Raw genomic sequence first — 22,479 nt, 5'->3', positions numbered from 1 at the left:
TGAAGTGGCATAAAGAATTGTCAGACCTACAAGGTCTCAAAAAATTTACTTGTCACGTACCCTTTCTCAGGAAGCTATACTAGAAGATGAACTCGAAACAAATGAGGAAGTAAACAAAGAGAGAGGAAAATAAGGAATTTACAACATAGAGAACCCCACACAGGAAAGCGGCAAAGGAAATCCCACAGAATGATGAAGGGAGATCCTAGGATGGAATCAGTGCAACAGGCCTAGTGCATAGGTAGAGCAGACTGTAGTACTAAGACAAATGGTCTCAGAAGGTATGTCCCCCAAAGAAGAAACTGATTCTCTGATGAGCTTGAAAGCATTGAGAGAAGGTTTATATTTTTGGCAAAGAGGTTAGACATGAATTAGTGACCCACACACAGAAAAGTAAGTTTATTTAAGTTTGCTGTATGGCTCAGCTGTGAATAACCTTTACATAATCATTGTAATGTAAATACAAAAGTCACTGAATAAAAATTACTATATATATTGGGGGGAGTGGGAGGAGAGGAAGGAAATGTATATGTTTTTGTGTGTGTTGTAGAGGAGATGGGGCCAGAAAAAAACTTTACCTTCCATAATAGAAAGTTGATAGATATAATTTAAAATTGAAACACTGAAAACAACAAAAACAGCATGAGTATGCTATTTAGAAATAAGAAAGTAAATACTAGAAGAAATAGCCAGAAAAGCTTGTTTTCATTTCTCATATTTTTATTTTTATGAAAACTAAAACCCTCCAAAATTCACACATAGTTATAGTGAATTTTAAGAACAAATATAAAGAGGATAATCTAAAATCTTCTACAGAGAAAAGCAGATCACATACTAAGGAACAAAAATCAGATTGACATCAATTCTCAACAGCATCTACTTTTTGCAAGAAGAAACCACTGTCATTTTTCAATGTGTTGAAGGAAAAAAACTCTAACTCAAGAATTTTTTTTTTTTTTTTTTGGCACACGAGCTTAGTTGCTCCGCGGCATGTGGGATCCTCCTGGAGCTGGGATCGAACCCGTTCGAACCCGTGACCTCTGCATTGGCAGGTGGACTCTCAACCACTGCGCCACCTAGGAAGCCCTAACTCAAGAATTTTAATACAACAGTGAAATAAAGATACAAGCCCCAGAAAGTTTATCACATAAAGCCCTCTTTTGAAAACACTCTTGGAGAAAGTTCATCAGCAAAAAGAAAAATAGATCCAGAAAAAAGCAACAAGACATGGTAAGGAGAGTAAATAATTTAGTCAAGTGCATCACTGTTTAAAAGGCCGCAACCAAATGGCATATCTGTGACAATACAGAGCTCAAACCAGATGATACTAAGAGGGGAGAAGGGAGTATTGAGGGAAGTGACTCCGTGCTAAAATACTTATCTAACTGGGTGGGGCTGTTTAAGTTTATGGATAAAAACTGAAGAATTTTATGGTAAAAATAACCATGAATACGGGTTTAATAAGTTAATAATTAGCAAGTCTGCTAATCTTGTTCATAATATCAGACTGAAAGCTCTTGTCTGACCTTTATCATGAATTCCTAAATGACCCATGACATCCCTCAACACATACAGAGCCCCCTGCCCCCCACCAAAGTAATAAGAAAACCCCAAGAGAGTTAACATTCCTCGGTCTTTTCTTCCCAAGAAACTCTGGGGCGGGAGTAGCAACTGTGACCTCACATCCCTGGGTTTGACCGGTTACCTACCTAGGTCCGGAGCCTGGAGCCTACTCTCAGCCATTGAACTCTCCAGTTCAAGGCACTCGCTGCCTGAAAAAGAAGGACAAAACAGCAGCTGAACCACCTTCACTAGCCTTCGACCTTCCATCATCCCCTCCCCCGCCTCCCAAATCCCGCACAATTCCCATCAAGGCTCCCCGGAAGCCCAAGACTCAACTCCGTCTCAACCCACATCCCTCTCAACTCCCGCGCCTGCTTCCAGGCTCCTGTCTCTCAGTCCCTCCGCCCCTTTTCAAACTCTGCTCCCTCAACTCCCGGGCCCTCTTGGCCATCCCTGGTGCATTTCAATCCCCGTGACTCCTTCCAGGCTCTCGTCCCCTCAGTTCCTCAGCCCCCTTTAGACCTTTGTACCCTCAATTCCTGTGATCCCTTCCCGGTCCCTCCACCCTCCCCAGCTCCTGTGCCCACTTCCCAACCCCATACCCCTCTTTAACTCTTACAACCCTTTCCGCCTCCCTTCTTACCCCTGCTTCCCCTTCCCGGCATCCGTACCCGTTCCGGCTCCCTCCTCAAATTCTCGCCTCTTTCTCGGCCTCCCTCCGTACTCCTTCAAGGCCTCCGTACCACATTCGCGGGCTCTATGAGCTCTTTCAGGCTCCCGTACACCGGCTGTTCCTCTGCAACTGTAACATCACTCTTCAGGCGCCCTTGGCCGCGGCTTCAGTTTAAATTTCCCGTCGGCTCCGCCCCTGAAATTACGTAAGAGCTGCGAGACCGCCCTACGGGGGCCCTGGGAGGACAACATTAACTCAGCAAACCTTCCTCCTTCCCCTACGTTTTCAGCTCTGCTCTTTCTGTCTCTTCATTTCTCCGCTTTTCATAGGCTGGAGATGTTTTGAGCCTTAATAACCAGGAAGCTGGGGACTGGCAGTAGCGTCTTAGTGACTCTTCACACTGAGCTCGTTTGAAAGTCCTAGGAGTTCAATAATAAATAACAAAATAAGCCTAACGCTTATAGATAGAGCGTTTACAGTTTAAAGATTTCATATACACATAACTTCATCTTCACATCTTTTGTCGCTCTCCTTTTTTCCACTTACCCACCCAACCAAAAAAAAATTATCAAAAGTGGTGTCTCATTTCTTCAACTCACCTAGAGTTTGATCTTCACCTCTCCGTTGACAGTACTTAACCATGCCAACTGTGACTTCCATTTTCACTTTCTTCTTTTTGCTTCCATTTCTACCCATTTTCACCTTACCTCAGTGGCTCCTCCTCAGTGTCCTTCACGGGATCCAAAGCTACTTCCACTTATAAATGTTGGCGTTCGCCAAGGCGTTAGCCCTTAGCCCTCTTCTCTTCCCTATCAATACTTTCTCCCAAGAAGCTCTCTTCCAGCTCCTTGGCTTTAGAATCCAGCTCTATGCTAATGCCTGAGTTCTGACCTCTCGCCAGCTCTCCAGACATATATTCAAGTACCTACTGGACATTTCCATTTAGATGTAAAATAGGCATCTCAGGCTTAACATGTTCAACATTTGTTTCACTCCCTCCTCCCCCCACCCCCCGCTCAAAAGAAAACACCTCATCTATCCTCCCAACTTTTCCCATCTCAGTAAATGTCCCATCATCCACTCAGTTGTTCAAACCTAGAATTTATCTTTCAGTACTTTCACTTATTTGCACTCCACTCCTCAAACAAATTCTATTGGGAATTCCATGGCAGTCCAGTGGTTAGCACTCCTGGCTTCCACTGCAGGAGGCACAGGTTCCATTCCTGGTCCAGGAACTGAGATCCCAAAAGCTGCAGGGTGCAGCCCAAAACACGAAAAACAAAACCAAAAAACAAAAACCCAACAACAACAACAACAAAACAACAACCAAACCCCCACACAAATACCAAAACAAATTCTGCCAATTCCAAAGTACATCTTGAATCAGATCACTGCTACCACTCTAGTCCAAGCCACTGTAATTTCTTGCCCAAAGTACTGCAGTCAATTCCTAACATACCTCTACTCTTGAAAGCTTCCTACCTCTCCCCAGTGTAATCCATTCTCCATGAGCAACCAGCCATATTCTTTAACACTATGGTAGAAGTGTATATACCACATATACTTGGTATCCCTTCCCGTGGCGCCTTTCCCTGCAGAAGATTATACATCTCAGCCCTAAGGAACTAAGCTTGCCCATGTGACTTGCTTCGGCTGATAAAAAAAGAAAAAAAGGTGACACATCACTTCCAGGAATAAGTTTTAAAAGCCAGGCTGGTCTACCAAGTTCTCTTTTCTCCTATCTAGCAATGTCTAGCCAGAGTGTGCCCTGTCAACATGGGTTCCTTGGTGAAGAGGACCTGGAATAGACTCATGGGCAAGCCATAACGGATGTGTAACACGAGCAAGAAATAAACCTTTGTTATTGTAAGCCACTGAGATTTGGGCATCATTTGTTACCATATCAGAATCTAGCTCAAGGTTGTCAAAGTGTGGATCAGCTCTTTCAGAAGGTCTCATGAGGTTGAAACTGTTTTTACAATGATACTAACATCATTATCCATGTTTTAAAATTTTATTTATTTATTTTTGGTTGTGTTGGGTCTTCGTTGCTGTACCCCAGCTTTCTCCAGTTGTGGCCAGCGGGGACTACGCTTATTTGAGGTGCGCAGACTTCTCATTGTGGTGGCTTTTCCTGTTGCAAAGCAGGGGCTCTGGAGCGCAGGCTCAGTAGTCACAGCGTTCGGGCTTAGTTGCTCCAGGCGTGTGGGATCTTCCCGGACCAGGGATCGAACCCTGGCCTCTCATTATCCATTTTTGCTCTCATTCTCTCATGAATATTCAGTGGCTTATGCAGAGGCAAAAATGAGAATCCAACACTCTTGTTAAGTCAGATATTAAAGAGATTTGCAGAAATGTAAAATACCATTCTTCTAATTCTATTTCCATTAAAAATGCATCATGGGACTTCCCTGGTGGCCCCGCCGTTAAGAATCTGCCTGCCAATGCAGGGGACGCGGGTTTGATCCCAGGTCCAGGAAGATCCCACACGCTGTGGAGCAACTAAGGCCGTGTGCCACAGCTACTGAGCCCACGCGCCACAACTACTGAAGTCCGTGAGCCTAGAGCCTGTGCTCTGCAACAAGAGAAGCCACTGCACTGAGAAGCCTGTGCACCGCAATGAAGAGTAGCCCCCGCTTGTGGCAACTAGAGAAAGCCTATGCAGAAATGAAGACCCAATGCGGCCAAATAAATAAATTTATTTTAAAAATTAAAAAAAATGCATCTTTTATGTTAACACACAGAGGGCTTATTTTTAAATGAACTAGTATTTTAAAATTTTGTTTTAATTTCTAATATAGTAAATATCAAATATGATTTTATAAGAATATACACACAAATACATAAAATATATCTATTAGTATAAATTTAAAGATACCCACATTGTGGTAGCTGGTCTCCAAGATGGCCTGCATTGACTGTCCTCGACTCCTGATATGCCCACATCCAACTGGGCTATGACCAATAGAGTACTGAGGAAAGGACAATGTGTGACTTCTGAGGCTAGGTCATAAAATACATTTCAATATTTGTATTAAAATGAAACAGCAGTTTCTTAGATCACCTGCTATGGGGGAAGTCAGCAGCCATGACATGAGGACACTCAAGTATGCCTGTGGAGAGGCTCAGGGGGAGAGGAATGGAGGCTTCCTGCTAACAGCTGGCCCCAACTTACCTGTCCTATGATTGAGCCAACCAGCAAGCAGATCTTTCTGCCTTAGTCTAGCTTTCAGATGACTGCAGTCTTATGAGAGATCCCAAGTCAGAAAATCCCAGCCAAGCTGCTCCCAAATTGCAGGCCCACAGAAACCCAGAGAAAATAAATGATTAGTGTTGTTTTAAGTCAATAAATTTTGGGGTGATTTGTTGCATGGTAATAGATAACAAAAATACACATAAACAAAAAAACTGTTCGGCATTCTCCATGTTAAAAAATGTAAAAGGGAGGGAATTCTCTGGCATTTCAGTGGTTAGGACCCTGTGCTTTCACTGCTGAGGGTCCGGTTTCAATCCCTGGTAGGAGAACTAAGATCTCACTAGCTATGCGGCCAAAAAAAAAAAATCTAGTCGTGGAGAGCTGGGGCTACTCTTCCTTGTAGGTGCGCTGGCTTCTCAGTGCAGTGGCTTCTCTTATTGCAAAGCACAGGCTTCTCCACAGACCAGGGCTCAAACCCGTGTCCCTACATTGGCAGGTGGATTTTTAACTACTCTGCCACCAGCGAAGTCCCTGCCCTCCTTTTCAAAAATTCCCAGTGGCTTTCCCAATTTGCTCCTCAGACCAAACTTCTTTGAGTCTTGAACAAGCCTAGCTCGTTCCTGCCTTAGGGCCTTTGCACTAACAGTTCCATTTCCCAGATCTTCTCTTTCCTTTTAGGCATCGGATCAAATCTCACTTTTTTCACACAGGACTTCTGAGACCACCCAACCTAAGAGTAGCTCCCCCATTCCTTGCCATTTACACCATTTTGGTTTATTTTCTTCACAGCACCATCAGAAAGTATCTTATTTGTTTACCTGTTTGTGGTCTATGTTTCCCGCTACAATGTAAGTCTATAGAATAAGGACCTTTTCTGTTTTACCTACTGTTATGTCCTCAAAGTAAAGAATGTAGTAGGTTCTTAATGAATATTTGTTGAATGAATGAAAAAGAAATGAATCTCTCAGATCTTTTTTTTTTTTGCATTTGTAAAGTGAAGATAATATTATCTACCAGGCAGTGAGGTTTTAAAGATTAAAGATGTGTTTAGCACAAGTCTGTGAACAGAAAAAGGTAGCTTTTACTACTTGGCAAAAATATTTTGAGATAATAATTCAAATTGTTCTCTCTCATTGTTTTTCTTGATTCCTGAGAGGAAGTGGTTAGGAAAAAAAACTAGCTTATATCATAGAACAAGAACTGATTTCCCAATATCTAAAAAACTTGTACAAATAGATCCAGAAAAGATCAACCACCCAATTGAAAATGGGTAAGGGAACATTCACAGAAAAGGAAATACAAAGAGCATTCAAATATGCTCAACCTCACTTAAAATAAGAGAAATGCAAATTATATCTATACCAAAATACCATTTTTCACTTAACAGACTGGCAAAGATCAATTTTGCTAGGTGGTGCCAAATTGCCTTACACAGGGGCTGTACCAGACTCTTATACAAGGCAATTTGGCACTATCTAGGAAAATTACAAATGCACATATCTTTTCACCCAGCAATCCCATTTCTGTGTGTTATTCTACAGATACACTCATACATATGGGATGTGACATGTAATAAAGGTATCTACTGCAGCATTACAGTATCTAGCAGCTATACGGTATTTATCAAATACCTATAAAATAATGACACAGAAAAGGGCTGCACATATATTTATTTAATTTTACAAATACATATGGAGTGCTTACTGTGATGTTCAAAGTGCTTTAAAAATAGTAATTAGTTTAATCCTCATAATAGTCCTTTGAGGTAGGTAGTAACTACACCCATTTTATACATGGGAACACTGAGGTTAAAACTTGCTTGAGGTTACAGAGCTAGAAGGTGTTAGTGCTGGGATTTGAACCTCAGCAGCCTGACTTCAGAGTCCATGCTCTTAACATTGCCCTCTGCTGCCTCTCCACGCAGGGCAAAATGGGAAACTGATATAGTGATATTAAAATCTGACAGATTTTAAGAGATGAAAGGTTATTAGGAATACAGGTGTCATTCCTGGAAGATAAACAGTTTACCAGGGACTAAATAACCTAGTACTTATACGACTCTTAACAATATCAAAATATTTAAGCCAGAAATACAAGGGAAGACTGTAAGATATACAAATATACTGGGACATTTTAAGATACTTTTCTCCAAAAAACAGATGATAGATGAAACAAAAAACAAGATTAGCAACATATAAAAGATTCAATGATATAACTAACAAACATTAATATATAAATATCAGAAAAAATGTTCGTTTTATAGCAAAACTCAGCATCATACAGAACACATCCTATGACCACAAAATGATGAAGTTAGAAATCAATAACAAAAAGGTAAGGTTGGTTTTTTGTTGTTGTTGTTTTGTTGTTGCTGTTGTTAAAGGATAAAACAAAACGCATTACTCTGGAATTAAAAAAAAACACATCTCTAAATAATTCATGATAGGAGAATAAAACAATTACAATGGAGATTGTAATATATCTAGAACTGCAACAATGAAAAATTATGTATCAAAAGCTATGAGATTCCTTTTTCTTTTTTGGTGCATGGGCTTAGTTGCTCCGCAGCCTGTGGGATTTTTCTGGGGCGGGGATCAAACCCATGTCCTCTGCATTGGCAGGTGGATTCTTAACCACTGCGCCACCTAGGAAGCCCTGAGATTCCTTTTAAAAAGCTGCAAAATTCAGCTAAGTAACTCGAGAGAAATGTATGACCTTAAATGTATATGCTATATTAGGAAATAAGGCAGACTGAAAATGAATTAGCTAAGTGTTCACCTTGAGGGGTCGGAAAATGAAGAGTATGCCCAAAGAGTGCAACTGGCCAGAAATCATAGAGTATTGAAATTAGTGAAATTAATAAAAATTAATGAAATTAATGAAAAAATTAAAGAAAAAAAAAGGAAAGGAAAAGTAGACCCACAAATTAGCATGGAAAAGACAAACAAATGATCTCAGAAAAATCTACAAGGGATATAAACAGGCAATTCAAAGATGGAGAAATTTTAATGGCTGATAAATATATAAAAAGTACTCAGACTCACTAGTAATTAAACACAAACTAAACTAGTAATGCAAATTAAACAATTCGATGTTCTTTCACACCCTTTTGACTGGCAAAAATTAAAGTATAGTAAAAGCAAGTTTTAGTAAAAATGTGAAGGCAAGGGTGGGAATACAAACTGGGACGAGCCCTTGGGAGAACAATACGGTGACAGCCAGCAAGGTTCATGCCCTTCAACCCAGCAATTCTGTTGCTAGGTATTTCCTGGTCTCCAAAGAGAGGTGTGCACCCCTCAGACATGAGATAACCACAGATGTGCCGAAAGGAAGCATTCGTATTTAAATACATTTTTTATCTAAAAGAAAAGCAAGTAGGCGTTACTAATCTTTAGTAAGCAGACCGATGCTGGTGCCCTCCCTGTACTCTTGTCAGAGATCCTGGGTTAAAGCAAGTGAGTCACCTGGGTGAAGGGTAAGGGACCTTCATATTTGGAGGGGCTGTCTATATTTTCTTTTCAGGGTTTGGTGGCACATTTGTTTTTCACTGTTCTCCACAATTTACATCTCCCCAGAAAAATGGATTTACAGATTACGCTATCTGGATTTTCCTAACCCCCAAAAGTGAAAAAGAGTCTTCACAAGATTCCTCCAAAGGAGCAAGGTTTTTAAAAAAAATTTTATGTATGTTATGTATGTATTTATTTCTTTATTTCTGGCTGTGTTAGGTCTTCATTGCTGTGCACGGGCTTTCTCTAGCTGCGGCGAGCCGAGGCTACTCTTCGTTATGGTTTGTGGGCTTCTCATTGTGGTGGCTTCTCTTGTTGCAGAGCACGGGCTCTAGGTGCATGAGCTTCCGTGGTTGTGGCACTCAGGCTCAGTAGTTGTGGCTCGAGGGCTCTAGAGCGTGGGCTCAGTAGTTGTGATGTACGGGCTTAGTTGCTCTGAGGCAACTAAGATTTTCCCAGATTTTCCCAGAGCAGAGCTTGAACCTCTGTCCCCTGCATTGGCAGATGGATTCTTGACCACTGCGCCACCAGGGAAGTTCAAGAAGCAAGATTAAGATTACAAATAATCCTAAGGACACTGTGAGTACAAACTCTCAGGTTCAATGATATGGAGTCGGCTGGTCAATGCATAAGAAAATCACTGACGTTCAAGAGAACCTCTTGCCCATAATGAATCCTTAACACTACTGAACTGTACATTTAAAAGTGGTTCAGATGGTAAAGTTTATGTTATGTGCATTTTATCACAACTAAAAATTTTAAAAATAACAAATAATAAGGTGGGAAAGCAATGAAGCACCTATAGCCACATTATTTTCACTAAGGATTTTTGTATAAATAAATATTTGTAATATATTATTTGCTTCTCTTTTTAATTACCCCCTTTACAGTTATCTTTCTGTATATCTTATGATGGATATACTAATTTTGTATAGTGGTTCACAGGTAATTCATAAATAAATACATATTCATACTTTAGGGTGCATGGCAAAAATATTTTCACGGCTAAGAGTATGTGGCCAAAATATGTTTGATGCTCACTGGCCTGAAGAAACTTTTCCACGGATGGGCAAGGAGACGTACATAAGAATGTGACTTGAAGCACTGTGTGGAGAACTGGGAAATAATCTAAATGTCCATCAGCAGAGGAACGGATCAGCTGGGCTATATTCAAGCAGTGGAATCCTATACAGAGATTTAAAGGCATGGGTAAGAGCTACATGTATCAACACGGGTAAATATTTTCAAGATCTTAAATGAAAAAATCATACCGCAGAATGAAAAGTCCAACATGCAAAACAATGTGATATATTGTTTATGGATACAAACACATGGATACATACATATGTTATAATGTATATTACATGTGTGGTAACATGTACTATGTTTTAAAACATCCTAGAGGAGGACAAGTACCAAATTCAGGAATAGAGGTTACCCTCTGGGTAGGGAAGGAAGCAAAGGAGATCGGAGGCATCATTTCTTTCAAATAAAAAGATGCAAGGGAAATTAATATAACAGATAGCTCATACTTTTAAAACAAGATGTTTTAAAACTAGTCTCCCTGAGTTCTCCTCCTCAGTGACAACCATTTTCACATTCCCTTGCGTACCCTTCCAGAGATAATTCATGCACATTCCAGGTCACAATGTGTGTATGTATTTCTCCCCATCCCTCCTTTTTAAACAAATGATAGCAAATGTTACACACTGTTCTGAGCCTCACTTTTTTTAAACAATGTATTTTGAACTTTGTTACATGTCAGTACACAAAGAGCTTCCTCCACTTTTATCCCTGCACAATACTTCTTTTTGTGGCTTTTTTGAGTCAGTCTCCTATAGATAGAATGTAGACTATTTCTGTCTTTTCTCTACAATAAGCGTCACTGCAATGAATATCCTTATAAATACCTCATTTTGCACACATGCATGTAAATTCCCAGAAGGAGAAATGCTGGGTCTTTCCAAAGTGCTCCAACAAGACTGTACCTATTTACTTCCTGCGGCAACATTTTCCAGTGCTTGTTAGCCAATCACAGATCAGCACAGTGTTTTATCAGACTTTTAAATCTGAGAAAACATGGTATCTCACTGCAAGTTTACTTTGCACATTTTAAAAATTATAAATGTGACACTATCTTTTATAGTGTAAAAGGCCATCTTGATTCTTTTTTCTGTTAGCTTTCTGTCATTTGTCCAGTGGTATGAATTGGCTTTTTGAACTATGAGCTATTACTTTTGTAATAAAATAGCCAGTGAAGATTTTTAAAAATGCAGGGTCTGTAGAGCCTTCACTCAGTCTTGTAAGGAGCTTGTAGGATGTCTTCAAAAAAACCTTTGTGCATTGTACCAATATGGATTTCCTGACTTTGATATTATACTATAGCTATGTAAGGTGTTACCACTGGGGGAAACTGGGTGAAGGTGCACAGGTCTCTACGTACTACTTCTGCAACTCCCTGTGAGTCTGTAATTATTTCAAAATAAAAAAGTTAAAAAGAAAACAATTTGGTGCTCTTTTTCTGATCATAGGGGACTCGAACTACGACCCTTGAGTCATAATGGCTCCCTAGTCCGTTAACGAATAAACTCCACCTGCAAGACAGCCACTGCATTAGAAAGCACCTCTGAGCATCTGAAATAGGGGCAAGTCCTTGGGGGCTGACTCTGGTCTCTGACTCCCTTATTGTCACATTCTAACTCATGGAGCACACAGAAGCCATGGGGCTAATAGTCACACTATCCTGTATTTCTACTGAGGTTTACAATGTACCATGATCATCCATTCACACTATCCCAACGATAATAAGGGTAGAGAATTCTCTCAAGAGGCCCTTTGCCAGGTATATGAGACCCTTCCTTTTATTCTGTTGTCCCCTGAATATCTTCTGTCTGTACTCTGCTGCTCAAGCCATCCACGATTCTCTGGAGGGCCCCACACAGTTCCCTGCATCTGGGTCTGCTCCCTTTCTCTTCCAGTCTTTTTGCCTAAAGAACTCTCACTTGTTCTTCAGAATAGTGCAAGCATCACATCCACTAGGAAGTCTTCCTGGATCTCCCATCTCCACAGTTTCCTCCAATCCAAGAGGCAATGTTAACCTAATCTTCTTCCAGGCATCCTACTGCAATCTCCATTAGACACTGAAACACTTACCTCACTGTATTGTCATTATTAGTTTATTTTTTTTAAATAAATTTATTTTTTTATTTCATTTTTGGCTGCATTGGGTCTTCATTGCTGCACGTGGGCTTTCTCTAGTTGCCACAAGGGGAGGGCTACTCTTCGTTGGGGTGTGCAGGCTTCTCATTGAGGTGGCTTCTCTTGTTGTGGAGCACGGGCTCTAGGTGAGTGGGCTTCAGTAGTTGTGGCACTTGGGCTCAGCAGTTGTGGCTTGTGGGCTCTAGCGTGAAGGCTCAGTAGTTGTGGCACATGGGCTTAGTTGCTCCACCGCATGTGGGATATTCCCAGACCAGGGATCAAACCCATGTCTCCTGCATTGGCAGGCAGATTCTCAACCACTACGTCACCAGGGAAGTCCTCATTATTAGTTTAAACGTGTCTATTCCTACTGACGACGCTTTGAAGGGAAAGATTTTGTGATATTTATCTTTGTATTTTAGGGCCTACCATCAATGCCAATAAATACTGTGGCGATCTCATCCACATCAACAAACCTGAATGTGAGTGGCACAGCGGAATTAAGAAAATTCACAAAAGAGTTTAGGAAAGCATGGGGTCAGGGGACTCAAGACCAAGCAAGCCAAGAGTCCTGAGCTCTGATTCCCATAGCGTATTTATTGAGAAAAAGCATTCTAGCAGAGACTGGATTATAAATCACGACAATGGACATCACAAGGCATATGTTTCAATTAGAGAAAAAAGCAGAACACCTTGTTTTTTATGACTACTAGGGGAGATAGTTAATCTTTAACTCGGAGGTGGAGCCATCAGGCTATGTGACTGCTTTACCTCAATCGGTTTTCCTTGAGACTAGTTCTGCTTTCAGAACTGCTGGCAGCCATGTAGCCGGTCATGCGCTCTCTGGATTGTTACTCCAAGTCATTGTCCTCTGTGTCCTCTGTGGTTCTCTACATCTCCCCCTTTGTGTTTATCGGACACACATCTGAGCTTCACAGCATACACAGCTAATTGTTGTTGTTGTTTTCGACTTTGTCGGAAGAGACGTCGCCAGACTAGGCAGGGAGAGAAAATTATCGAGATTAGTACTCCTGTTATCACCAAAGCGGAGCCCCCAAATATGCGCAAATGGGGCATAGGATTCAATTTACCCAATCCATTAGCAATATTGTCCAAATAATTTGATTCTGTTAGTAATTCCAATTTTTTGTCAAAAGTGGCAAGAATTTCCTTATGTAATAATGTTAATTCATGTCATGTTTCCTTGATTTAGCAAATGTTGGCATACTTTGTTCCAATCGAATTTTGAAGAATGATAAGGATAAGGAGTAACACAGAATGGAGTAATATTCCAATCACAATGAAGACGTAGTTGTTTCTGAAGACTGAAAATTTCATCTCCTATCATAGTTACAGCTTGTTGTAAATCAGCTGCCTCAGAAGCTATTTGATTGTCAATTTGATTCTGAGTGGACCTGAGCAGCTTGGAATCAGTATGCCATTGCTGCACAAACTCCGTTGTTTGAATAGTCTGATGTAAAGCTACACCTGCAGTTGCTGCCGTGGCAGTTATTGCTATTAGACGTATTATAACGCAACTAAGGTTCCAAAGAAACGTTTGGTTCTATATAGCATTTTTAAAAATTATTTCCTGCAAGAAGTAAAGATTAGGAGACTCTTGCCAGGATCGTTTCATTTGAATTGGCAGCCAAATTCCTGGGCAAGCATTGAGTATATAAATTGGTTCAGCATTATGATTAAATAATATGCTAGAATTTAAGCAAGTATAAAAGGTACAGTTAACACAATTTAACAATAATTCATAAGCATCAAAGTTAGTATGTCCTTTCATTAGTAGGTAAGGGAATTTTACACAAGCTTGTATGTAATGTGTTTCATTAATAGTAAAGGAGGGCTTCCTAGGTGGCGCAGTGGTTAAGAATCTGCCTACCAATGCAGGGCACACGGGTTCGATCCCTGCTCCAGGAAGATTCCCACATGCCGCGGAGCAACTAAGCCCGTGCACCACAACTACTGAGCCTGTGCTTTAGAGCCCGTGAGCCACAACTATTGAGCCCATGTGCTGCAACTACTGAAGCCCACGTGCCTAGAGCCCATGCTCCACAACAAGAGAAGCCACGGCAATGAGAAGCCCGCGCACCACAACGAAGAGTAGTCCCCACTCACCGCAACTAAAAAGAAAGCCCGCACACAGCAAAAAAGACCCAACACAGCCAATAAAATAAATAAATTAATTACTTAAAAAAAATGGTAAAGGAGAGTGCAGTAGCATTATTGACAACGTTTCTAGTATAGTTTCCTTTCCAAGCATATACTTCATGAAGAGAGGCCATTAATTTCCATATTTGGTTATGAATTGGACCATGGGAAAGGTACGGACTCAGAGGAGACATTCCTGATCCACGCCAGTATATAATATCTCTAGATGCCTCAGTTGAGATAGTAGTACCATGCTTATGTTTTTTCCATCTTAAATCATATGGGGAACCATGACATTGAGCTGAGCCCCTAGGGCTCCAATCAATGACATTTCCTTGGGAAATATTAAGAAGCACTCGACCTTTATTTCCCCTACATTTATCCCAACTGATCCAACTGGAAATAGATGATACCCTTTTTGCTAGCAGATGGGCATGTCTGGAGGCATGGTGTTACTAAAGATCCCGGTGTCTTTTTTTTTTTTTTTTTTTTTAATGGCGCACAGGCTTAGTTGCTCCGTGGCATGTGGAATCTTCCCAGACCAGGGCTCGAACCCGTGTCCCCTGCATTGGTACCACTGCACCACCTAGGAAGTCCGATCCCGGTGTCTTTAAAGCTAAAACTTGACAATAAGAATAACTGAGTAGGATTAGTATTATTAGTCTTAACGGTAGATAGCCAGCCTTGATATGCCACTTTAAGATAGTGATTCTCATGTCCAAGACAAATAGGGATGTTATCTGCTCCTACAGTATAATTTAAAATGATATAGCCCTCCTCACTCGGCATCATAGGTCCCCTAGGACCATATGGCCCAGGAAGCCAATTTGCATCATTAATATAAACAAGGGGCTCTCCGTCATACCAAGTAATTAGCATGTTTAGTGGAGGATGTGGAACATAAGCCCAGTAAGAGAAATTAGCTTCACCATATGGTATTCCCACTGTAGTGTTAACGACGGTAAGCAGAGCTAGAAACATGTTAGCCAACGTCTTTGGTAAGCGCAATCCCTCCAGTATCTTGTCAGCTTCATGTGAGGTCTTTTTTATCGCTCCCCACGTCATGGGAGGGGTTTTCTGAGTTGTGTTGGTGATGGTTATTGAAGGTCGTACATCTGGCTTCGCCATTCTTTCCTCTAGTGGTGGATCTATGTCGAATCTCGCCCGTTTCTGGTTCATTTCTGGGTTTCAGTTGTTTTGCAGGGAGCCACAATATTTCTCTGCTTTTTGTGGAGACACAAGCAAAACCTCTACCCCGTGTTTTAACCCAACCCCTCTTCCATGTGTCTGTACTTATATCATGCCACCAACTTGGCTGCATGAGAGGAGATTCAGGTATCTTGTTTTCCCAATGTTTTCCTATTGCTGATTTATTCTCTTCAGTCCAAAAATTTAAATGATTAAGTGTAAACAAAGCTTTATTTAAACGATCTTTAGGTGTTATAGGAAAGCCATCTCCCCCTTTTTGTTTATCTAGCATTTGTTTTAATGTTAAGTGAGCTCTTTCAATAATTGCCTGGCTTGTTGGATTATATGGAATGACAGTGAAATGTGATATATGCCATTCATCACAGAATTTTTTGAATGAATTGAGGTATAAGCAGGACCATTATCTGTTTTTATTTGTTGTGGAGGGTCCATGACCATGAAGCAGGCTAGAAAATGAGAACAGACGTGAGATGTTTTTTCACCAGATAAAGCAGAGGCCATAATAAAATGAGAATAGGTATCAACAGTAACATGCACATATCCCAGACGACCAAAGGCAGGGATACGAGTAACATCCATTTGCCATAATTGGTTCGGAGCTTGCCCTCTGGGGTTAGTACCACTAGGCCAAGAGGGAACATTGACAACCTGACAGGACGGACAATGTCTTATAATCATCTGACTCTGGCGACGGGAAATTCCAAAACGTTCTTTAAGGCCTTTGGTATTAACATGAGTTAATCGATGAAATTCTGTTGCTTCCTTAAGTTGAACATTAGCAATAAGTAACTGATCAATATTATGATTACCCTGAGATAGTGGTCCGGCCAATTTTGAATGAGCTCGCATATGAGTAACGAACAATCGAAAAGTTCGCTGACAAAGAGTTTTCTGTAATTGAGTTAATAGCTGAAAAACAGAGGAAGAGGAATTAAGTTCAGTGGTTTCAGTGGTTTGTACTGTATAAATGACATATTGCGAATCAGAAACTATACTAAGGGAGGCAGAAAAGTCTGTTAATAATGATATCACTGCCATTAATTCAGCCTTTTGTGCAGATGTTTGAAAAGTGTCCCATACTTTAGTGAGAGGTCCTGTATATCTTGCTTTGCCATTGCTGCTCCCATCCGTAAAGAAAGTAGGGGCTTCTATAACAGGATTTTTGGCAACAATGTGAGGTAAAATCCAATTAGTGGTTTTTAAGAATGGAAATGATTTGCTATGGGGAAAATGACTGTCAAGAATATTTACATAATCTGAGAGCCCAATTTGCCATTCAATATTAGTTTGCAAAATTTTGTTAATCTGAGCATTTGTTAGAGGTACTACAATAACGTACTGATCTTGGCCAGCTAACAGCTGGAGGCGAAATCTTCCTTTATGAATCAATTGTCCCATTTTGTCTAGATAAAGCTGTAGCTGTTTATTAACTTTGTTAGGAAGAAAGATCCATTCAATGATGGCCTCTTCCTGAATTAATATACCAGTTGGAGAATGTAAAGAAGGAAAAATCAAAAGTTGAATAGGTTTATTTAAATCAACACGTTCAAGCTGAGCGTGATGAATGCGTTGTTGTATCCATTCCAATTCCCTTTGTGTAGTGGGAGTGAGTTTTCTGGGACTACGTAGCGCAGGGTCACCTCTCAGAATATCAAAAAGATTAGAAAGAGCATAGGTTGGTATTCCCAGTACAGGGCGTAGCCAGTTAATATCTCCTAATAATTTCTGAAAATCATTTAAGGTATTGAGAGAGTTGGCACGAATTTGAACCTTTTATGATGTTATGATTTATAATAGCTCCCAAGCAGAGGAATGGAGATTCAGTCTGAATTTTGTCTTTGGCTATCTCCAAACCATATTTTTTTTTAAGCTCTTTATTGGAATATAATTGCTTTACACTCTTGTACCAGTTTATGAGGTACACCAAAGTGAATCAGCTGTATTTATACACATATCCCCATATCCCCTCCCTCCCACGACTCCCCCTCACCCTCCCCGTCCCGGCCCTCTAAGGCATCACCCATCATCGAATTGATCTCCCTTTGTTTTACAGCAACTTCTCACTAGCTATCTATTTTACAGTTGGTAGTATATATATGTCTATACTACTCTCGCACTTTGTCCCAGCTTCCCCTTCGCCCCCTGCCCCCCCCAACCCCATGTCCTTTAGTCCATTCTCTGCATCTGCATCCTTATTCTTGTCCTGTCACTGGGTTCATCAGTACCATTTTTTTTTCTTAGATTCCGTATATATGAGTTAGCATACAATATTTGTTTTTCTCTTTCTGGCTTACTTCACTCTGTATGACAGACTCTAGGTCTATCCACCTCATTACCTACAGCTCCATTTCATTCCTTTTTATAGCTGAGTAATATTCCATTGTATATATATGCCACAATCCAAACTATATTTTAATAGCTCTTGTTGAGTTGCAGCAATGAGGAGGGCCAATTTTTTTTTGGGGGGGGAGCTTTAAATAACAAATCGTCCATATAATGAATTATATAAGCATTAGGAAACAGTTGTCTTAACAACTACAGCGGCTGATTAACAAAATATTGATAAAGAGTGGGACTGTTTAACATTCCTTGGGGTAATACTTTCCATTGATATCGTTCTGCCGGTTTATGGTTGTTAACTGAAGAATAGTGAAGGCAAATTTAATACAGTCCTGTGGCTGTAAAGGCATAGTGAAAAAGCAATCCTTCAAATCAATCATAATCAGAGACCAGTCTTTTGGAATCATAGCAGGAGAAGGAAGCCCTGGTTGTAATGATCCCATTGGTTGAATTACAGCATTAATTTTTCTTAAATCCATTGGCATTTTCCATTTCCCTGATTTTTTCTTTATTACAAAGACTGGAGAATTCCAAGCACTAGTGGAAGGTTCGACATGACCTGCCTGAAGTTGTTCTTGAACTAACTGTTTAAGCGCGTCCAGTTTTTCTACAGTGAGTGGCCACTGCTCCACCCAAACAGGTTTGCTGGTTAACCATGGTAAGGGAAGTGCAACTGGACTTTCAGCAGCGGCCGCTAGAATAAATTTGGATTTCTAGAATTTTGTCTTTCTCTTTCATTAACAGCTGTACTCACAGAAGGTATGCTTACGCATGTTTTCCATCGTTGCAGCAGGTTCCGTCCCCATAGATTAATAGCTATATCGGCTATGTAAGGTTGTAGAGGAGCTACTTGATTATCAGGACCTAAAACAGTATAGATCTGCGTACTTTGATGAATATGAGCCATAGTGCCGATGCCAGTAAGGACTAAAGGGATATCCTTAATAGGCCATGAACAAGGCCAGTAACGTCAGGCAATAATAGTAACATCGGCCCCTGTATCAAGACCCTTAAATTTTTTATTATTGATAGACAGTTCCATCTCAGGCCTTTGATCATTTAGGCATGTTTGCCAGAAAATTTGTTTTCCTGTGCTACCAAAACCCCCATCTCTCCTGACTGAAGAGCGGTTGATAGCATGATAAGGCAGCAACAACAACTGTGCAATCCGGTCTCCTGCTATAATTTGCTATTGCCGACTAGTACTCATCATGACTAAAATTTCCCCTGTAAAATCAGAGTCTATAACACCAGTATGCACCAATACTCCTTGCATCATAGGACTGCTTCTGCCCATTAATAAACCCACATATCCTTTTGGAACAGGACCACATATTCCAGTGTGAACTTTAATAACACCGTTGGCTGGCATAAGTAACAGATTTTGAACGGCAGGAAGATCTAGGGCTGCACTACCTGAGGTGGCTGGGTAGAGGTCAGAGATCTGTTGGACGTTGGAACCCAGGCCGGGAACTGAAGACCCGTTTTGTTTTGATAGGGGCCCCGGCCTGGGCCCCAGTTCCCGTTTCCTGGCTGATCTAAGGCTTGACCATTAAGATGAAACTTAGAACGACATTGGTTTGCCCAGTGCTTTCCTTGATTGCATTTAGGGCATAAACCGGGAGCTCCAGGTATATTTTGACCTAAAGAAACTTTATTTTGAGGTTTAGCACAACACTCCTTTTTTATATGTCCTGATTTCCCACAATTGAAACAGGCAGTTCCTTTAGGAAGTTTTTTCTGTATGTTAGCTCCACGGATGGCCTCACATTTGCATTTCATAACTATCTGATCCCACATGTTGACATGCTCATAAATATTCTTCAAGAGCTTGTCCTTTTACATGGCGTAAAGCCTTTTGACATTCTCAATTAGCGTTGTCATAAGCCAGCCTTTGCATTAATAAGTCACGTAGCCTGGGCTGAGAAACGGTCTTATGGAGTACATCCTTTAAGCGGGCTATAAATTCAACATAAGGTTCGTTGTGGCTCTGCTTAGCATTTACTACTGACGGAACCACCTGACCTGGGGGTGCAGTCTTCTCCCAGGCTTTCATGCAGCATACCCGTACTTGTATTATAGCCTGATCAGAGTATTGTGATTGGACTGGCACACTGTGCCAGTTTCCCGTCCCCATCAACTGTTCGGTTGTAACTGGAATTGGTGGATTTTGAGCATTATTTCGAGCCCCTTGCTGAGACGCGTCATCTAGCCACCAAGTTTTAAATTGTAAAAATTCTGCTGATGTTAAACAAGTACGGGCTAGTTGGTCCCAGTCCCATGTATGAGTGAGTCTTTCCGATTGAAATAAACCTTGCATTAGCCCCATGGTGTAGCGGGAACTGGTTCCACAAGCCATACATGCCTGTTATAATTCTTTAAACGTCTTAAAAGGGATAAGGGCGTGATCATATGGATAAGCCCCTTGAGGGAATTGCTGATTAGGAGCCACTGGAGTAACAGTCACCGGAAAAGCACAAAGGTATAAGTAAGCCTCCAAATCCCTTTCTAGTTGGGCTTGGCGAATTCCTTTCTGTATTCCTGAACCCTCAATTGGCGAGACAATAGAACTTTTAGGAGGGTTATTCAAATCTGGAAATAGACTATTGTCCCAAAAGGGGGCTGTAGCACCCTCTAAATCCTTTTTCTCTCTATTGATCCCTTTCCTACTAGTTTGTGTTCCATAATCTAAGGCAGGCATAGCCAATAAAGGACTCTTTTCCGTTTTTTCCTTTTCATTTTCATAGACATATCGTTCTTCATTCTCTGTAATAGGGCCAGGGGAGAGAAGAATAGCTTCTCCAGTTCCGTTTTCTTCTTCTCCCTCTGAATCTGTGACAGATGGAGACTGTAATGGTTGTAAAGCTAAGGAAATAAGGTTACAGAGAGACCAAACTGGGAGAGGAATATGCTCTCCGCTCCCATAAACTCTCTTAAATTCTTGTACTACTTGTTTACATTGTTTCATTTGTAAAGTGCCATCCGCTGGAAACCAATAGCTGTGCTGTCTGACTAGAGAAAACAGCTCTTCAGAGCTTCTCCTTTTCACTTTTACTCCAGAGCTTTGTAAAAGAGTTCGTAACAATTCTACATATTTATCATGAATATGAGCAGAAGATTGCTGACCCATAATATAACGCTGATGAGAATCCCCAAAAAGGAACTTACCTCTCTGTCTTCTGGATAGTCCCTCTGTTTTTTGGGTTCCACCGGTCTTTTGTCTCCAACCAGTCGCTCAGGCAACTCCTTTCACTTCAGGTCCCTGTTTGGGTGCCAATTGTGGAGATCTCATCCACATGAACAAACCTGAATGTGAGTGGCACGGCGGAATTAAGAAAATTCACACAAGAGTTTAGGAAAGCATGGGGTCAGGGGACTCAAGACCAAGCCAGTCAAGAGTCCCGAGCTCTGATTCCCATAGCGTATTTATTGAGAAAAAGCATTCTAGCAGAGACTGGATTATAAATTACGACAATGGACATCACAAGGCATATGCTCCAATTAAAGAAAAAAAGCAGAACAGCTTGTTTTTTATGACTACTGGGGGAGATAGTTAATCTTCAACTCGGAGCTGGAGCCGTGGGGCTACGTGACTGCTTTATCTCAATCAGTTGTCCTTGAGACTAGTTCTGCTTTCAGAACTGCTGGCAGCCATGTAGCCGGTCATGCGCTCACTGGATTGTTACTCCAAGTCATTGTCCTCTGTGTCCTCTGTGGTTCTCTACAAAATACTTAGTGAATGAAAGAGTCAGGCCAGTGACCTGCCAGTCTCCTCTGCAGTTCAGGGAAAGCCAACCCAGGTTCTTGGGTAATTCATTTCAGCCCAGAGCCAGGTGTTTTGAGAGCCACCTGAGGCTCTGCCTGCTGTGCAGAAGCCCTTGCCTCTGGTTCGGCTCTCTGTAACTGTGTGAGTCTCTCTGTGTCTCATTTCCCTTATCTTTACTATGTGGACAATAAAAGCATCTCCTCACACGGTTGTTGGGAGGATTAAAGAGACAATGCATCAAAAACTCTTAGATGATGCTTGACAATGGGTAAAGAAGGCTCCTCAAAGATATTTCTGTGTGAGTGCTGGATGAGTGCGTGAATGAAAGAAACGACTCGAGGTTGCCTGTTCACTTATTGAGCGCTATGTGTTCGGTCTGCTTTAAGTAACCGCAGCACACTGGAGTGGTCTTAACACACACTGCAGGGAATCAGGGAAGGTTTTCTGGAGCTTGAGTTTTGATAGGGGAGGAGCTGGGAAAGGCGCAGGTGGTAGCAGCGGATAGCGACAGCGGGCATTCCAGACAGAGTCAGCCGTTTCCTCCCTGAAAGCTTTGTGGGAGTGGGTGGCTTGGCCTCCCACGAGTGGCGCGCAAAAGGGTGGCTTGGTGAGGCCGGTCAAAGCGTTGGTATCGAAGTTGAGTTCCAGTCCTGTTTAGTTATTAGGCGCGTGCCTTTGGCCAAGTCACTGAACTTTCCCAACTGTTAAAAAAAGAGTCTGTTAAGAATACTCACCTGCCAGGATTCCTGAGAGACCACGTGACCGTGCGTAAGCCAAGATGCGCTCTATTTAGAAGGTACAAGACGTTCAAGGGGGTCACTGCAGGGCGAAGATGCTCTCCGCCCTGCGCGCTGGGGCGTGGATT

At 41.3% G+C, this 22,479-nt stretch overlaps 1 protein-coding gene and 1 long non-coding RNA gene across 6 annotated transcripts in view; both read right to left on the bottom strand.

The window, feature by feature from the left end:
- Positions 1-2,412, bottom strand: part of DBF4B (DBF4 zinc finger B) — a 32,185-nt gene extending 29,773 nt beyond the window's left edge. For 2 of the 5 annotated variants that reach the window (XM_057715687.1, XM_057715691.1), the window contains exon 1: positions 1,710-1,918. In XM_057715687.1, the coding sequence (XP_057571670.1) occupies positions 1,710-1,833 (124 nt within the window). In that variant the 5' untranslated portion in view covers positions 1,834-1,918. Of the gene's footprint in view, positions 1-1,709; positions 1,919-2,206; positions 2,213-2,234 lie in introns of those variants that run through there. The other 3 variants (XM_057715689.1, XM_057715688.1, XM_057715690.1) reach the window with 3 other exon arrangements.
- A 13,551-nt stretch (positions 2,413-15,963) lies between these two features.
- On the bottom strand, positions 15,964-22,476 carry LOC130840037 (uncharacterized). The gene is made up of 3 exons (XR_009049954.1): positions 22,349-22,476; positions 21,017-21,154; positions 15,964-16,417 (listed from the first exon to the last, which is right to left on the bottom strand). It is a non-coding gene; the product is annotated as an uncharacterized LOC130840037 (long non-coding RNA).
- Positions 22,477-22,479: the final 3 nt, after the last annotated feature.

This window comes from Hippopotamus amphibius, chromosome 17 (assembly GCF_030028045.1).
Source record: "Hippopotamus amphibius kiboko isolate mHipAmp2 chromosome 17, mHipAmp2.hap2, whole genome shotgun sequence".
Taxonomy (NCBI): Eukaryota; Metazoa; Chordata; class Mammalia; order Artiodactyla; family Hippopotamidae; genus Hippopotamus; species Hippopotamus amphibius.
Note: the sequence above shows the minus strand (reverse complement) of the source record. Positions and strands in the feature narration are given on the sequence as shown.